Source organism: Colossoma macropomum, unplaced genomic scaffold (assembly GCF_904425465.1).
Source record: "Colossoma macropomum unplaced genomic scaffold, Colossoma_macropomum, whole genome shotgun sequence".
NCBI lineage: Eukaryota > Metazoa > Chordata > Actinopteri > Characiformes > Serrasalmidae > Colossoma > Colossoma macropomum.
This window is the reverse complement of record NW_023494792.1, coordinates 22,113,912-22,132,909: the sequence shown is the minus strand read 5'-3', so window position 1 is coordinate 22,132,909 and position 18,998 is coordinate 22,113,912. Positions and strand designations below refer to the sequence as shown.

General features: G+C 39.7%; 1 protein-coding gene across 1 annotated transcript in view; it reads left to right on the top strand.

The window, feature by feature from the left end:
* cspg4 (chondroitin sulfate proteoglycan 4) overlaps nt 1-18,998 on the top strand; it is a 68,830-nt gene that overhangs the window by 33,228 nt on the left and 16,604 nt on the right. The window contains exons 2-3 of the mRNA XM_036576582.1: nt 13,133-13,296; nt 14,948-18,487. Coding sequence (XP_036432475.1) covers nt 13,133-13,296; nt 14,948-18,487 — 3,704 coding nt within the window. The remainder of the gene's footprint in view (nt 1-13,132; nt 13,297-14,947; nt 18,488-18,998) is intronic.

Below are 18,998 nucleotides of genomic sequence, written 5' to 3'. Positions count from 1 at the left end.
AACACAATGGCCGATAATCATCGCTGGAACTAACGGCTCAGCACAAGCTTGCGATTGTCCAGCATTAAGCTCAGCCATGGATGTTTACAGAATGATTATGTAATGCAGCTGTGCTCCGACAAGCTGCATTTGCTGTGTTCAACGCAGCTGGCATTCTACTGAGCTGGAGAAGAAACCTAGCACACAAAAGAAGAGGACATCTGCAAGCAATAAGAATCTCCAGAGCTCTTGAACTTTGAGTTTGAATCTAATCTAGAATTCCTCACCTTGACTGAATAATCCAGGATTCAGCATTTCCTGTCTTGGCCGTCCTCTCGGCTCCAGAATGCTGTCAGCGTCCTGAAAAAAGAACAAATTTGCAGGGGTATGTCACAGGGGTCAGAGGTTACTGGGGTCAGAATCTAAGCAGGGGAGCAGGGTAAAATAAACATGGATTGGCTCCCTGCTCAACTCACAGACACAGACACATTTGTTTTAATGCCTTGTCAGGAAGACAAGTCCTACATATGCTCAATGTATATATACAAATATATGTGTATATATACATATATACACAGACACACACACACAAAACATAAACGTGTTTGCTTTCCAAATGTTGCTTCTTTAGTGCTGGGGCTACGAGGCAGCGTTGCTAACACAAAGACTCAATAACCATAATAAATCCATAAATACATCTTCAACTTCTCTCAAACTTCTCTCAATCCACTTAAACTGCACCCAGGTCTTCTTTTAGGTCACACAGACATGTTGATGTGGTTTAGGACACAATATGACTCACTGTGAGCTATGACAATGAGCAAAACTTCACCACGTAGCTGAAAGTAGCAGGTAGCCATTTTAGACAAGAGGAGTTGTTCCGAATTCCAATCCCTCTCAGAATCTGACCTCCGCATGTACATCACTCAGGAATACAGATGCTAGATTACATTTGAGATTTCTGTTGTTTCTATTTTAAAACCTTTGTCTTCAGTTTGAAAATTCAAGTTTCCTGTATGACATACGTTCATGCAAAGGGGTGTTGGAATTTGGCACAACTTCACTGTGGTCAGTTAGCAGTTAAGTTTAGTTCATTTTTATAGTTGACAGTAAGTCATGCTGTGCCCAAAACCACATCAGCAAGGTCTGCATGACTTTAATGAAGAGCTGGATGTGGTGTGAAAAAGGTTTTGAGGATGTATTTTTTGACTTCTAGTGTTGGTTAGCAAGGTTAGTCTCATAGCTCCAGCACCAAACTAAACAAGCAAGCATGTCTTGGCTGATCAACTACATCTGAAGTAAGTGGAAAACTGTGTAAAACTGTTTTTTTCTTTTTGGCCAAACCATTCCTTTAAACATGTAGACTTTGTAAAAAGCACTTTACCCTGTCAGGACTGGTTTGTTTGGTCTGACATTGCGGGTGAGCCCTCTTTTTCTCAGCCTTTCCTACAAAGCCAGAACACCCAGCACTCACAGAGCTCACTCTTACAACTCAGACATCTGCCATCAGCCACTTTTCACCAAGTGATTCTCACAGTGATACTGTGCTAGAGTGAGACATGGCTGCCCCATTAGCCTCAGATCAATGCAGGATAAATAGGCACTTGTTACTCTGGTCTGCTTCTTAACGATGAAGGTGATGTCAGTGGCCGCACCTTGTGGATGTGGGAAGTTGAATGTTTCTGCAGCTCTGAGTGGCCCACAGAGTGGCTCTTTGTGTCGGATGCATATAAAAAGCAGGTCTGCCTGCTCTCTCTCCATAATATCACCCTTCAACCTTCAACTAGCCGTTTTTCTTACAATGCTGATAGGTGAGTCATACGGCCCACTCTTACGACAAATAACATCGTAGAGTCTCGAAGTGCTGTAATGAACCTGAACTGATTCTCCAGGCTCAGTGGCCCTGAAGTTTATAGAACGGAAAGAGTTTAACATAAACAGAGAGGAAAGTGCAGCGTGAAAAATGGGAGCACAGCAAGGGAGGGTTGTAACACGGGCTAGGTTGTAACGGTCCCAGTTTTGCCAATCAGAAGCTAAAGGAGTGATATCACTGTTGTACAAGCCCACCATGTGACTGATATGTTTATATAGATGTGCTGACTTATTTACAAAAAACAATTTTGAGTTAAGAAAGCAAAAGTTTAAGCAGAATTACGGTTCACTTGACGAATTTAACATACTGGAGGAAAATAATCAAACAAAATTTGGCCTCTGCAAAAGGTTTTTTACATTTTTTTTGTGTCTTATTTTTCCATTTGTTAAAAAGAAATGTAAGTCACATGTAAGTGTGTTCTCTTTAGAGGTTGTGTTAACTTATTTACACTTAGAAAATCAACAAAACATGTCATTTGACCAGTGGTGTTCAAATGTTTGCATACATATCTACACACACATATATATATATATATATATATATATATATATATATATATATATATATATATATATATATATATATATATATATATGTATACACATATATATATTTATATTTAAGGAGACTGACCAAAGTGGCTGACCGCCCTGGCAGTGGGGCAGTTTGTCTCACCGTAACTCTTCATATTTGACACCAGCTTACTCATTCTGTGATTAAGTTGTAAATTTGTAAACCACTGTTGAAACAGACAAATATGGGTGTCATATTAAAATTTGAAAGGTGCTGCAGACAATCACTGAGTTACAGAGGCTGAGACAAAGAGTCTTACAACTCTCTTTGGTCATTCCTGCTTCAACAGTGTAGGATTGTAACTTTTGCTTCTGTAGAACTTTCCCCCAATCCCCATGCCCCCCCACCCACCCCCCCACTCCATTCTCTGCACATGAGCTACTGCAAAGCAGACACGGAACCCAGCAGCCTGCCAAGTGGTGAATGCGAAACTGGCGAATGTGCGCAACTATATGACATCTGAGCATTCGATTAAGGCCTGTGAGGTTTGGGCTGTTTCACGTGGAGAGCAGGGGGAAGGGAAAATGGGTTGAAGAAGCTGAGCTGGAGAGGTTTTAGGTGATTTTCTCTCCAGATGGAGGCCTCCTGCGACCCTCACCTCTCACCCCGCCACTTCCTGCTCTACACCGGAGTCTTGGCGTTTAATCTAATGATGAAACAGCCATGCAGAGGCGCCCCGTCACACTCGCCACCAGACTTGCGCAAATACATTCCTGCGCTAAGTGGAAGATGAAGCACAAGTATTTGGTGCATTTACAGAATAAAGGTGTTTTCTTTTTCATTTTGGGATAATTTCCCAGCCTCTACACAAGAGCCAAACCCAGACAACAGAGAGTTCTTTCTAGAGTGGAGAGATCATTATGGTCCTGTTGAAATGCACACCCATGTTTCTCTCATCAGTAAAACATGCAGGCAATTTGCCTTGCTTTGCTGTATGTTCATATGTGTGTGTACATGCACACACACTGTAAACAGCATAATGAGTAATTCAAATGATTTGAATGCTACAATTATGTGAAATCCCATAACACAAACACAGATTTTCACCTAATATACAGCAGGCCTGATGCCTAAAGCTTTCCCAAAGTGAGCAAATGCTAAGCATGTAAGTGTAGAGTAAACACTGTTGGGGGGCTAACATGGTACAAAGTAACACATTACAGTAGTGTAATCACTTTTTCCTGTAACGAAGTGGTGCAACACATTACAGTTATTGTAATCACACTGCAGTTACTGACTTAATAAGAATGTTGCCCATTAATTATTTGTTTCTGAGAGACAATGTTTGGGCATACCTGGTCAAATGACATGTGTTATTGATTTTTTTAAGTGAAAATAAGTTACACATGCTCTACAGAGAACACACTTCTGCACATTTTAATGCACAGTAACTGTTTTGTTGTGGCACATTTTATAGTTTACGTTTGTTTTTTTGTGTTTATGTGTTAAACTTTGCAAATAAATAGAAATTGTGCACAAAAATGTGCAGAAAATGCCATTTTTAAGTGTGTTCTCTGTAGAGGATGTGTTAACTTATTTTCACTCAAATCAACAAAACATGTCATTTGACAAGGGGTGTTTAAACCTTTACATACCATTGTATATTGCACCTCTATATTATCTGTTTGTTTGTAATTTGCGTGTGCATGTACTACCTGCATCTGTGCAATTTCGTGAATATGATTTGTGCAGAGCAACCTTCCACCGCCTTTAACTTTACACACCATGTCTCGAAGCAACTAATAATGCTAGTAAGAAAGTGATGGATGAAGATCCCCATGATGAAGAGCCCCAACCTCAATTAAACAGGCCAGAAAGGTGATGCAAGTTTTACATTTTATTCTTAACAATTTTTATTTTGTTGTTTTTTAAACATCTCTACTGACCCAAAGTAAGGGAAGTGCAGGGATCAGTGACCTTTTAATGTTTACTGTGATTGGCTATTACTTTCTAAATAAAATCCTGAAAGTTATATTGGGTTTTTCCTTGTACTTTTCAGTTGGTACATATTTGTGTAGGTTTTAGTAGCATACAAGTAACATGATAAGTAGTGAGATTACTTTTTACAGCAAGTAGTAAGAAAGTAATCCCATTACATATTAAGAGAAGTAATGAGTATTTAGTGATGGATGCCTTTTCTGAGTAAATAGCCCAACACTGAAAGTAATTTGAGTTACTATTTTACACTTAATTCTTTGAGAAGTCCTGATTGTATTTTAATAAGTCTATTTTACAAAACATGAAAAATGACTCATGACGCACTCAAAGTGACACATGAAACAGACATGCAGCAAATGAATATAAATGCAGCAACTGAGTATCTGTAAGGTAAAAGTTTTCTTCCCATAGGTAGAGGTCTTTTGGGATTGTGGAATATTTTCACATAATATTTGCCCTAGATTTGTGTATATATATGTGTGTGTGTGTGTGTGTGTGTGTGTGTGTACACCCGTCCTCAACTGCAGAGCGCTGGCGTGCTATGGGGTTTTCAGTGAGACTCATTTTTACATTTTATTCCTCTGCTCTGCGTCTGCCGGTGCTTGGGCTCCTCTGAGGATCTTGGTGAATAGCAGTGTTAAGGGATGCTGAGCTGGTTTTCAGTTTGATTTGATGCTGGCTGGCCGAGGCTCCAGGTCGGCAGTAAAGTGAGTCCCGTAGAGGGGAGCAAAAGAGAGCACAGGGCTCTATAAAACACCAGAGCAGAGCTATGCTGAGCTTTACTATGTCCTCTTCATGCAGAAACTGCACACTAAAGCAACCAGCTGCCTTAAATAACTTCAACGCTCACATACAACCTGGCTCAGTCTCTATCCACAGTTAAAACTCCTTAATTGCTCTTAATAAAGGGGCCCTCATTACTCGGGGCCGGTTAATGGTTTACGGGTGAGAACAGCCATGATTAAGCCCCACCCCCAACTCTAGAACACAACTGTCTAAATCTTTTTCATGTTGGAGTTCATTGAAATGATATGTCACTACTTCATTTCTAAAGGAAACTGATGGACATGAATGATTTGATTTCATTTAATATTAATTTAGAAACAGGTAAATTTTGTGAGGAGTGAGGATTCTAAACTTTCAGCTGGTTCCGCATCTGTGTCTGAAAGTAGAAGAAGAAATATTTTATCATGATATAAATTTGATGTAATGTAGTCATGTTGTGTGAACAGTCTTGTTTGGCTGAAAGAAGAACAGTCCTTTATGATTTTCCCATATTTTTGTGATTTCTTGACAGTGAAAAACACAAAACAGAAAAAAGTTTAACATGCACTTAGAAATGAAAAGTAAAATGGACTCTAAGTGTGATTAATTATGTAAATCACTATGCAATTAAAATGCAATTACACAATTACAATTTGACAGCATACCTAAAAAAAATTAAAAAAGGAATAACTCTCTACTTATAAGGGTTTACCCCTAAATCTCTCAAGGAACTGTATATGGGCCCACACTGCAATTCCTCACTCTTAAATCCACATTACATACTATTTTCATATTAGTACCCAAACAGTTACTAGTTGCTCCTTTTCTTTTCTTACAGATGAATCCTCCTCTGAGCAATACATACTGAAATACAGTTATTTTTGTCATTATTGCTGCATTTCTACATTGTAAAGGGACTTTCCTCAAATACTTTTCATAGCCGAGACTGTAGGTATACTTCTAATCTTGTCATAGGAACTTACAGTAAATGTTGTCATGTCCGTACATAGAGTGGCTCCAGCTAAGTGGTAGTGTCTTATGTTTCATATAATTATAAGCAGCTCTCTCTGTACTTCCCTCTGTCTCTCTCTTTGCCATGGCATCACTAAACAACCAGGGGAACAAATCACCAACATAACCACTATTTATAGACATGGGTCCATAATTTTGCATCTGCAGTTACACAAGAGAGCGGTTTGCTCAGAAAACTTGGTGGTCAGTGGTCAGCTGTTGCTATGGAGGACTCTGACAGAAACATGTTTTCCCAAGTTTCTTCAACCAAAATATCATAATCCAATACATTTCATGATGTTTCAGCAGAAATGCAAATCATCACATTTCCACTGGAGGGACACTCGAGGCACTACAAACAATATCTTGTACATCGACAAATGATGACACTGTCACCAGGCTTTTTTGGGAGCATTGCAGAGAGATTAGTTTAATAATATTTGAAGTTGTTGGATTTGTTGTACTTGACGACACTGGACAGATGTTCTTATTAATCTTGTCGGAGCAAAACCTAGTATATCCATATGGCGACTTTACAAGAGAAGGAAAAAACATTCTTGCCTTTCAATGTAAGTTAATGCAACAAGATTTAATTCGAAGTAATTTTGAACCATTTCTATTCGCCCATTCATCATAAAATTTTGACACCGTGCACAAAGCCATAACCACACACACAAACACACACATATTCTAAACCGCTTATCCTTCTGGGTCGTGGGGGTGCTGGAACAGTCATTGGGCTGAAGGCAGGATTACACCCTGGACAGGTCGCCAGGCCATTGCCGCGCCAGTCATAACCAATTATATAAAAAAGAAATGACAAAAATGGCGATACAGCATTTTCTTCCAACAGCGACGATACGCAAATCAAAATGTCTTTTGGGCACTTTAGTCATTGCAGCTTTATTTACCTGGCCTGTATTTTAATGAACCTAACGAAATAGATAACAGTGCTGCCAATACATTCCAAAATGTAAATAGGAAACAGTGGAACATTATTCCATTTGTGAAACATATTCCATTTTTTCTGGGTTAGCTAAGCAGAGTTCCTTCAAGGAGAGTAAGAGAGGACATTTATGCTCTCAAAACACACTCAACAAATGCTCATTCAGCTCAAATGCTTTTCAAGGCATTCAAGAACTCTCAGCTATTGGGTTCAGCATGTCTGGACTCTTCTCAAGCTGTTAGTTGACTGTTTCAGTCTGGCTCAAAAACCCAAGCTTCAGAAACAATCCTGACTCTTCATGGGCTCTGACTCATTCTCTTAGCCAAATCACGAGAACAGAAAAAGCTCCAAATGGCTGGCTGCTTCCTAGAGCTGTGGTTGTTCCCCCCTTCTGTACATGTGTTCGGGCACTGGTTTGGGCTGGGCCGTAAAATGGGGAAGATTCATTCATAGAGGAGACAGAGGCACACTCAGTTTCCCCGTGAATGCTATAAATACAAGCAGGCCCAATCATCAGATCACTGCCATCTGGCCTTGCTGAAGCAAAAAGACATGCACACAATTAGTCAGTGTTGCCCTGGATGTGGTGAGCAAGATAATATCATTCATAGCATTCATTGGACTGACATCTGATCTGTGAGAAAGATACATATTGTCATGCACTGAAGTCAGAATTTCCCACTGCAGATCCTAATATTGTGTCTGGGGGAAGACATGGATAAACACAAGACAACAAAGATGAGTGGAAGTGGGTAATCCTCTGTATATTTTTAAAAAAAGATACAAATCAGGCTTTTTTTAAAACACAAAGTCTGTCTTCTTATTTGTGTTAGACACCAAAGCCTTATTTTCTCCTGTGTATACACAATCTCTCTAAATAGCCTGGCTTAAAGACCTATTAGACTTTCTTTGTGCTTTTACCAAACCTGGACTGACTACCATCACCAGGCAAATAATACAGCCAATGTTTGTGACTCTGTTATGATTTGTCAAACTACACAGTGCAACCTTACACTGTTTACCTCTATTTAATTCTTCATAACACAACGCAATCCACAACAATCCAGACCTTTAAAAGAGCTGTGAATGCTGTTGGCATCACCTCACCGCAAGGGCAATATGTTATCTTAGGATGAAATGTTATTGTAATCATGATAAATTAACTCCATCTGTCATAAAGAGACCAACTGACCCATCTGCTCTGTCCACAACTGTTCTTTTCTAGCAACTGCTGTGAGGTTAGATAACCTTTACGTAATGTTGTCAAAAATCAGATTTAACCTAATGAATTTAGATAGAGTTGAGATACACTACATAATGATGAGTTTCCAGTTGAAAATACTAGGCTACCAAGCTAGAATGTGTTGCTGTAGCTAATTCAAACTAGGCAGTTCGGAAATCCCATGTTAACATCACCCTGGTTACATAACAACCCACTTTTTAAATGAATAACATGCTTAATTTTCAAAATATTTTTGAACAAAATATGAAAGCTGTGCACTACAGTTTCTCATAGAATGAGATTTTTTTCCAGCGTTCTGTAAAACTTGTCCAACTTTGCAACAGTTAGTATTAAAGACCATATTTGTGGGCAGGACATGAATAGATCAATTGTATAGAGAGTCTGTAAACAGCAACTTACATACAGCAACTGCACAAACTGCACAGTAACAAGTAGTTGAATGTGTGTCAGCCCATTTTGCATTTCCTTACTTTATTCTTTATTGCTACTACCTGTTTGATTTTAACACCTGTTACTTCTTAAAGCTGAAAGAAGATTTTTTTGTTGAAATTGAAAGATGTAGCATTATTGATTCAAGAGGAAAAAAATACTTGCTAAAATATGCATGCACTGAAATAACAGTTTAAAAGTCAGAGGCATCAGGTAGGATTTTACAGGAGTTTATCAGAACACATCCTATGTCTTTACATATTAATGGCACTCAAAAAGAAGGTCCGGCTTGGTGTTTAAGTCTGAAATGCAAAATCAACATTATACTGATGAAGATATGATGACAATAGAAGATAATTCACTTACACTCTCAGAAGACATGGCCTTCACAAAGTTTTGACCGAGCTCATTTTTTTAAAGTGTTCACATTCATCCGCTTAAGGGTCTGAAGCACAGCTGATGTTACAAAATGTTTTTTTATCCACATTTTTACCAGTTTGGTCTCCAAAACCTAAATAGCTTCAAATACTTCACTTTTACAAATGCTGAATAAAAACAATTATTGTATTCAGTTTTCAAAGTGTTTTTTAAATGTAAATGTTTTGCTCAGTCATTTTGTTTTTAAACCAAATAAAAAAACAATTATTACAATTAAAAAACTGTGTATTTTGAAAGTGTCATCACGTATCATGATGTTTTATTTTCTCCATATCTCCTTACCTCACCAATAGCATACAAAAAATGTAGCTGTGGAAGTGAAATGTATGGTACATGCTGAACTCTAGAAAAGGTCTTAGGTCCTTGAACATATGTGTCCTATTTCACAATCATCTCAGAGGTTTAATGTGCTCCAGCTTGACACGCACTGGCTCTGCTGAGAGTAACCATTGTGTCCCCCATTTTCGGGGCATGCTCAGTTCACTCTGGCTGCTTCTGGCGCTGTAGGAAGCTCAGAAACAGCAGGCGGAATTATTTGGCTTCAGCCATTCTCATATTTTATCCTCTGCTCCCTCAGCTGTGGGCCCTCCACAAGTAGAGCCATGAGGATAATGAAGCTGACTATGATTCTCTTAGTTAAACTACTAATCCATCTCTCTTTTCTCTCTCTTTCTTTTACTCAATCACACACACACACACACACACACACTGCTCTTTAGCTTGCAGCTTACTAATGTCTGGCAGTGCTTCTTCTGTCTACCGCCATGCACCAGAATATTCCATTAAAATCTGCAATACACACCAGAGAGATGTGTCCACTCTGCATGACTACCATTACAAATTGATCAGATATAAATGTACCCTTTCTAACCATCATGACCAATAAAATATCAAACAAAAAGTATTCGAAACCTCATGTATGGAATGGCATTAGATGTATTCTAATCTCCTCTCCTCACTTGACTTTTTCCACTTTAAATGCTAATTCGCTAAACTTTCGTGTCCAGAATCATGTCGGCATATTTTATGCTTGTTTAAACACTCGTGCACTCTCTTACCTGTTTACATTGTCAGTGTCGGTACCTATTTTTGCTCTGCACATTATCATGGTCAGAAGACAGAAGTGTTGAACTGGCTCTGTAAGACTGCATAGAGCTAGTTAGATAACTTAGCCACCTACCATGGAGGAGATATAAGTGACAAGTTCCGTGTCATTATTTATAGGTTTAATCAGTCTTCTACACCGTTTAATCCACCTTATCTTCACTTTAGGAAATGGGTAAAAATTCACTCTCCTCTAAACTCTTAGATATTGGGCATCTTATTTAGCCAAGTATAGAGCTGTGGTGTTTTTTACATTTCTAAAAGTTTGTCAAAGTTTAAGGTGCTTTGATTGGCCGCTGATAATCAAAGGTCTTGATACATTTGATCAAATGTAAGGTTTTCATAATCTTACAGATATTTTAAAGTAATATTTTCAAGTCATCAAGTCTAATCAAGTGGTCTTCATTGTCATTCCTCAATATAACTTGTATTCATTGCAACAAAATGTTGTTCTTCAGGCCCCATGGTGCAGCACACAACAGCAGCACATTACACAGTACTGCTTAGAGTGCGGAGACATGACAGTATGAGACGAGTGCAGAATATACAATAATTACACATGACAATAAATACAATACAGGACAACAAAACAATACATATGAATGGGCATCACATTTTTTAATGTATGTACATACATACATATATATAGACATCGATTGGCATCAAAGCAGCATGTTAGTACAAACAGTGCCAACTTTAAACTCTACAGAAAGACTGAGGTCCTATAGCACCATTCAAATTATTAAAACATTTAAGTGCCAGCGTGCAGTGATGGTAAAAGGGTGTGTGATCAGTGTATTGTGGATGTTGGAAAAGGTCTAGATTAGTCCAGGTGGATGTTGGGGGGTTTTCAGTAATCTGACCGCCTCAGGGAAGAAGCTGTTGCAGAGTCTGGAGGTGGTGGATTGAATGCTCCAGTTCCTTCTGCCAGATGGCAGGAGGGTGAATAGTCCATGACAGGGGTGGGAGGGGTTGTCCACAATGCTGGCGGCCTTGTGGATGCAGCGTTTGTTGTAGGAGGTGTCGATGGTGGATATAGACACGCCAATGATCATTTCAGTTCTCAGTCCTTGTATAATCCCAAACATGCTACTTCAAAATGTAGAATAACGTCTTCACTGTTATTCTGATTTATAAGGAAAAGCCGTCTGGAAGTAGGTGTGTCCAAACCTGGCTGGTACTTCATACTGGTAATAACTGAAAGCCATGTTACACAGACATTCCTGTAATTCCCCCCAAAAATGAAGAGAAATCCAAATCTAAGGGGATTCCAATGAAAAAGACAAGCATATGGAGTGAGGAATGAACGGAAACATATAGAGTTTTACCACATGTGTTGCAAAAGGGGCCTTTAGTACAAGGTTAGGCATGTAGGAAACCTAGTATAAGCGTTTCAAAGCCTAAAAAAGACCATGGAAAAGCCCTGGTGTGCTGGCATGATCTTCAAAGTGAACACTGCGCGTGATCTACATGAATATTCTTCAGAGGGATCCAACGTTCTTTGCTAAGCCATGGGCACTAACTGTGTGACTGACTGTAGGAACCAAGCTACATGCTTGCAGTGACTGGGTAATGCTTTAAACATTTTATCTTATAGCTTTTGTTCATTGGAGAAAGAGAAACAGAGAAAGAGAAAGTGCATGAGTTCACTTTGATCACAATAGTCTGAGCGCGCTGATAAATGCCAGTTTCCCTTCATATTATGCTGCCTTTAACATTATTTATGTGCACTATTTAAGGGCTGTGCTCTTGAGTCATTTTTATTTTTCCCCACTGCACAGTACATTCCTCACAGATTGTGGAGTTCAGCAGATGACAAAAATAAGAAAAGAAAGAAAGAAAGAAAAAATATGCTCTTGTTGCTTGTAGTGTTAGTATTTTTAGGTGTTGCCAAAGGTGAAACACAATGCAGATGCCTAGATGAAAAAATAGTGCTGCAGATTAGCTCAAAACAAAGCCCAATTTACACTGCATCTGAAATAAGTTTGTGAGAGTCAGTTTAGTAGATGCTAAGAGGCTAGTAATATGCATCATCAACACCGTGTGAAATGTTTTTGCATACGTTATTGTTTGAATGTTTTCCCATATTACAGTTGCACTGACCATTTTCACTGATTAGTTGGTGTGAATACGTCTTTGAAGGTTTGAAAAAAGGGAAAGGTTTGAGGCTGTGAGGCTTTTTATTTTGTTTGATGAAAAAGCCTGATAATATCCACACTAGAAGCATCTGTGGCCTAACACTTTGGTCCATTTTGAAAGAACACTTAGGGGCTTTCCAGAGTCATGCTGCAGTGCCTTCAAGTCTGCCCAGTTTGTATGCTGTTGTGAAATGTCCATCTTGTCTATATGGCTTGGCTCAGGCCCTGGAAACCCTTGTCTGTAAGACCCAGCTCTGTTGCCCGGTTTAGTCTAAGAGTGGAAGCGATGGGAAATAATCCACTTCCTGAGTGTGCTGTATTGGTGGAGGGAGAAGAGAGGGGTTCTGTGCTAGGCAGGTGGCTGAATTAGCATAGAGTCTGAAATCTCACAACCAAAGCCTGGGAAATCCTGCAGCAGTGCTGGCGGCCAAACTCTCTCATGGGGCTCTGACTGATAGCTTAGAGAGAGAATCCTTGAAGCAGTTTGTACAACCCTTCCAGTTTTCCTTTTGTTTGCAGCAGCTGTGTAAGACTGAATCAGCGCGCAAGTCTGTCCAACACTTACATCCGTTGTGTGTATGTTCAATTTCCTAATGTTTTAGCAGCTCGTTGTTTGACAGACTCCTTAACAGAATTACATGAAAGTCAGAAGTGCCACATGCATCATGTTTTGTCTCTCTTTTTTCTGCTTGCAGTTTCATTCTTCGGGGATAGTTACTGTCGGATAGATGCGGTGCAGGATCTGTTGAGTTTTCATCTGTCGCTCCAGTTTAAGACGAGCAGGCGCAGTGGGCTCCTCCTCCTAGCTGCCGGAAATGAAGATTACCTTTCCCTGGAGCTTTACAATGGCAGGTTGCAGGTAATAAGCTCAACTGCCTATTTAAGTGTCAAAAAACTCACTACACAAGATAGCGGGGCACAAATTAATGAGGGCTAAAGTGTAACATTTTGTGTAGTTAAACAGGTTCAATTAGAATATGCTTTTAGTCACATTTTCTTATTCTCATAGCAATGTAAATGAAATTTTGACAGCAATCAGTCAGACATTTCTCAAGATTTCACCTGAAGACTGTTTTTGTATCTAAAAAAGGTAATTGTATATAAAAGTAACTTTTTTTGATCACAGGTGTTTTTGATTACTGAACTGTGTGTATAAGCCACAGAATTCCCACCTATTTTTTAAATTGCCTTCTTGGTGTCTGTAGTCAGAGTTAGCCAGGCTAACCTCATGGCGAGGTTAATTGTAAGCTGTGTTACAACTAAGACTCAAATAGTGAGAACAGTCTATATCTCCCTTTTAAATTCCACAGCCAATTTTTTGGATGTGTTATGCACAAATTCATCAAAACATACTATAGCTGCCTTGTAAATAAAATATATTTCATTTTTGCTGATATCATGCTCTTCTACTTTCAGCTAAATTGAAACAAAGTTTATGTTTTCATTTGTAGCAGACGTGTAGGCTTCTTATATAGAAAAATATTATTCTTCCTTAAATACTTTTCAAATGATTTAGCAAAAACTAAAATGCATTAGACTTGCTCTCCCCTACTTGCTTAGTGGTACTGTATTAAACATTCAACACCCTAAATCCCATGAAGTGCATGGAAAATATTTGTATAACCATGGAATTATTAAAAATAGGCTTTATTTTGACAAGCTTGCTTGGTAAAAAGTGTTTCTGAGGTTTGAATGTAAAATACTGATGTAAAATATCTGGACTTAAAAGTTGGCATTGCATTCTTTCTTTCAAAGTATTTATTTGAGTTGACCAGTTAAATTGCTTGCTACCTCATGAAGTAATTTTTTTACAAACCTTTTTTTTACAGCATGTGTATTAACAAATTCAAACCCTTGTTAAATTTCTCTTGTGGCCATTAAAAGACTGTGCTTTCAATTCTTTACGAGAACCAAATATTCATCCCATCTTTCAGATGCACAGTGATTTGGTATGTGGTCGACCTGAATGGTATTCTGATGAGTCAGATGTATTTTCAGCTGCTTTACATTTAATCAGGCTATGCTTCACTTCTCTGCTCATCACATATGGAAAACATCTTCCCTGGAGCTGGAGTGAGTTACTGACCTGAGTTGATATCTTTCAGCCGCTGAGGAAAATGTTTGGTCTCACAGCGTGCATAGATTGTATGGATATACTGCTGCAATGAAAATGCAGGAATTATGTTGCAATATGTCCTTTCTCAAAACAATTTCATCATTCATCGTACTGTGAGATTCTTCATTAAAAAGGCATTTCCAGCTACGCCTTTCGTTAGATTGAACATTGTAAACAGCATTGTTTCTTCGTCTGCCCAGGCTGTCATTTGAAAACGAGAATCTTGACATTTTAATCTCATAATTAATTGCTTAACAGTATTGGAGGAAAAAGAAAATGAGAAGCAAGGAGGTTTAACTTTCTTTAATGTAAATCAAATGTAAATGTGAAATACATGGCTTTAACACTAAAGCCTTACATGCTTAATGCTTATTGTTTGTGTTTATTTCCACAGGCAAGGATAGACATGGGATCAGGTGAAAAAGTGCTGACCTCCTCTACAGGTGTGCAGCTAAATAATCTACTGGATCATCAAGTTTCTCTCACACTGAAGGGAAGCAAACTCAGCATGACTGTGGACAACCTTTTTACAACCTTCATTGAAATGCAAGAAGGGGAGGACCTCAATATCGATACAGGCGTGTTCCTTGGAGGTGTGAGAGATCTGGACGTCGAATACCTCAGCACTGCTGTCCCCTTCTTCCGTGGGTGTATGAGCAACATAACGTTTAAGTCCCAACAGTTTGATATTTTGTCCTCAGAGACTCCTTTCTGCCAAGACACCAAGGAAGTCTGCAGTAGTGAGTTTGAAGCAGGAGATGGGGAGGCCACGAGTTTTGTCAGCCCAGAATCTTTTGTGTCCTTCCCAACCTGGACCAGGGCCAGCACTGGCTCTCGCAACATAGAGGTACTGATGAAAACTACTATTGAAGATGCACTGCTTCTCTTCCATCCCGGTCACCAGTCTGATTTCATTGCCATGGGCATAATAGGAGGTCACCTCAAAGGTGTGGTAGACGTCGGCAGTGGCATGGTGGTCCTTAACAACGTAAAAGTGCAGTTGGATGATGATCAATGGCACAGGATAAAGATGCAGATCGAGCCCAACACTTTTGCTATTACAGTGGACAGCGAATCTGTCTCACTCCCTCTGAATGGATCAGAAAACCTAGACCTTGTAGGAAATCTATACTTAGGAGGCATCCAGGGGAAAATGAAAGAAGTGTTCCGTGATGACTACCTGTCTCGTATGGAGGAGGAGATGACTTCTGAGTCCTTCATTGGTTGTCTAGGAGAAATCAAGGTGAACCAAAAAGACAGAAGCCTACAGGATGCCTTGATAACTAAAGATGTTCATGTTAAATGTGAGGGAGAAGATTATGATTATTCCAGCTATTATGATTTTGAGACAACCACAACTACAGCCCCACTGCGTATCAGATATGTCGCCGGCACTGCAGAAAGGCACTGTTTCCCAACTCCTGACATGCCAGAGATCTTTCAAAATGTCTCCAAACTTTTGGATGTCAGCCCTCTGCTGGTTCCTGAGGGTGGGGAGGCTATTATTGATGTAACCAACCTCAACCCAACATTCAATCTAAATGCTGTTGGAATGCGACAGTCTCAGATCATCTTCACTTTACAGGCTGATCCTTGGTATGGGCTCGTAGATATGAATATTAATACTAAACGCACAAAAAAGTTCACTCTTCTGGATGTGGTGAATAAGAAGATTAAGTATCTTCATGATGGCAATGAAAAGTATAATGATCAAATCCAGCTAGAGGTGGTTGCACTCGGTTCCAATCTTCCAGAGTGTTTGAAAACTCCCCACCAGTATGTGCTTCAAGTGGAAATCCTCCCTGTCAATGACATCCCCCAGCTTAGTGGAGGAGACATTTCAGTCACAGAAAATGGACGCACTCGTTTAAGCCCTAACCTGATCAAAATAGTTGATTCAGATAATCGGTGTGATGAGTTGACCGTTACTGTCACCTCTAACCCAAATCCTAATGGATACTTGGAGAATGCACAGCATCCTGGCAGGAGCCTGAGTGAGTTCACCTGCAGACAGCTTAAGGATGGACTCATTTATTATGTCCACAGAGGAGGCTCAGTGGCGGGACTCACCTTGCAAGTTTCAGATGGGGATCAGATTAGTCAGTCAGCTACTTTCAAACTAGCAGTTACAGCCCCACAGATGAGCCTAGTCACCAACACTGGACTTCTCCTAACTCAGGGCAGTGACTCATCTATAGGGATACAGAACCTGGCTGTTTCTGCCACTCCTAGGAATGGAGATATCATATTCAATGTTACACAGCCTTTGAGATTCGGAGAACTGCAAATTATTGCAGATAACGGTGTACCACAGGGAGTGTCACTATTTCATCAATCTGACCTGGAGCAGAATAAACTGAGGTACATCACTACAATCTCATCTGATCTGGACGACACAGAAACGGAGTATATTCACTTTAATGCTCACCTTGGACAGTTTACTCTTCCAGACAATGTATTTATAATTAAAATCATGCCTGATCAGGTAAGAATGGCCAAGATTGTCCCCCTTGAAATTACCGAACAGCAGCCAAAAGTCATCAAACATGAAAACCTGGAAGCTGTGGTGAAGGGGAAGAGTATTAATTCAGCATCAATAAAATATGTCCTTTGGAAGCATCCAGCACTGGGTGCCTTGATGTTGCAAGGCAGAGATTTGTCAGAAGGAAATAGCTTCACCCAACAGGATGTTGAGAATGGACATGTCAGTTACAGACCCACAATCCGTAGGGCTGTTGATGCTGAGGACCATTTTCAGTTCAAGGTATCTGCAGAGGATCAGTATTCTAGAGTATACACCTACCCAATCAGAGTTAAAGCTGACTCCAGTGCACCCAGCCTGACCAATGAGAAACTGGTGGTATTGGAAGGAAATGAAAACATCCTGAATAAAGAATATCTCTGGGTACAGACTCCCAGATCCACAGATTTTGTGTACAGGATTGTTCAAGACCCCAGGCATGGACGCCTCATCAGAGACTCCCCTCCTGGTGTGCCAAGGTTTGAGGGTGCAGTTCGGGTTTTCAGTAATGAAGACCTACTCTTGAACAGGCTTATCTATCAACATGATGGCTCAGAGATCAACCATGACCAGTTTAGCTTCCTTGTGTTTGAAGAAGCTGAAGGCAGCACAGAAGGACAGGAGGTCCTCAAAGGAATATTTAACATAGCGGTTCAATCCAAAAATGATCATGTACCTCAAAGGGTCATCAATAAACCCTTTAGCGTGGTGAGAAATGGCCAGCGTTTGCTGACCACTGATGATATTATGTTCAGGGATGATGACTCAGACTTTAATGACACCCAGCTGGTCTATGTTCGAGTGGGAATTCTCTCAGGTAGCATTGTCTCATCTGCAGACCCTTCACAACCCCTCTACCGTTTCACACAGGCAGACCTGAGGGATGGGAAGGTTCTGTTTGTTCATCAAGGTGCTGACCGTGAACGGTTCCAGCTTCAAGTGTCTGATGGATTGCACAAGACAACAACCCTGCTTCAGGTTCAGGCAAGTGAGCCATACCTCCGTGTGGTCAATAACACCATGGTCGTCATAGACCATGGCAGCACCAAGACTCTTAACACCAGTCTTCTGGGCACAGAATCCAACACTGACATCAGAAATGCTGCAGAAATTGTGTATGACATAACCTCTCCTCCCAGTGATGGGAGGATTATAGTCAGTGGTATCGAGGCCAAGCGGTTCACACAGGAGGACCTTAGGAAAGGAGTGGTGTCCTATGAGCACAGCGATCAGAGCCTGAGGTCCAAAGACTCGTTTACCTTCACTGTTCATGCAAAAGGCTTGTCTGAGGAAGGGATTTTCAGAATCAAGATCTTCAAAAAAGGATATCTGTCTGAACCTCAGGTTACCTCCAATCAGGGGATCATTGCGTATGAAGGAGAGCATTCCATTATTGACTCGGATCATCTGCGGGTAAGAGCTGAATTTTTTATTTAATTTTATTTTACCTTCATTTAACCAGGGTAGTTACACTGAGATTAAAGATCACAATCAACAGCAACAAAATCTAAGCAAAATTGAATTTAAAATAAGAACAAACACAATGATGCAATTCTTTAACAATTATTTTAAAAATGGAATGAATGAGAGCCCACCTGTGTGCCTTTTAATTCAATGTTCTGATGTGACTATTTTAACAGGGAATTATTAAATTGTCTGCACAATTAAATGGTTAAGACATAAAGTATTTTAATGTAATATATACCATTCTAGAGAAACTTGTTCATGTCATGTTCACTATGGTGGTGATAGGAACCATATGTGCAAAGCATTTAATGCTTCTAAAAAGTTGTATGAAGAAATGGTAACAAATACGTTGCTTGATATCTCAGGTATTGTTTAATGATAATTTTAATTTAAGCTCATGGGCTAAAATATATTTTTAATTGATTCATGTTGGAGAGGTAACTACAGCAGGATGTTT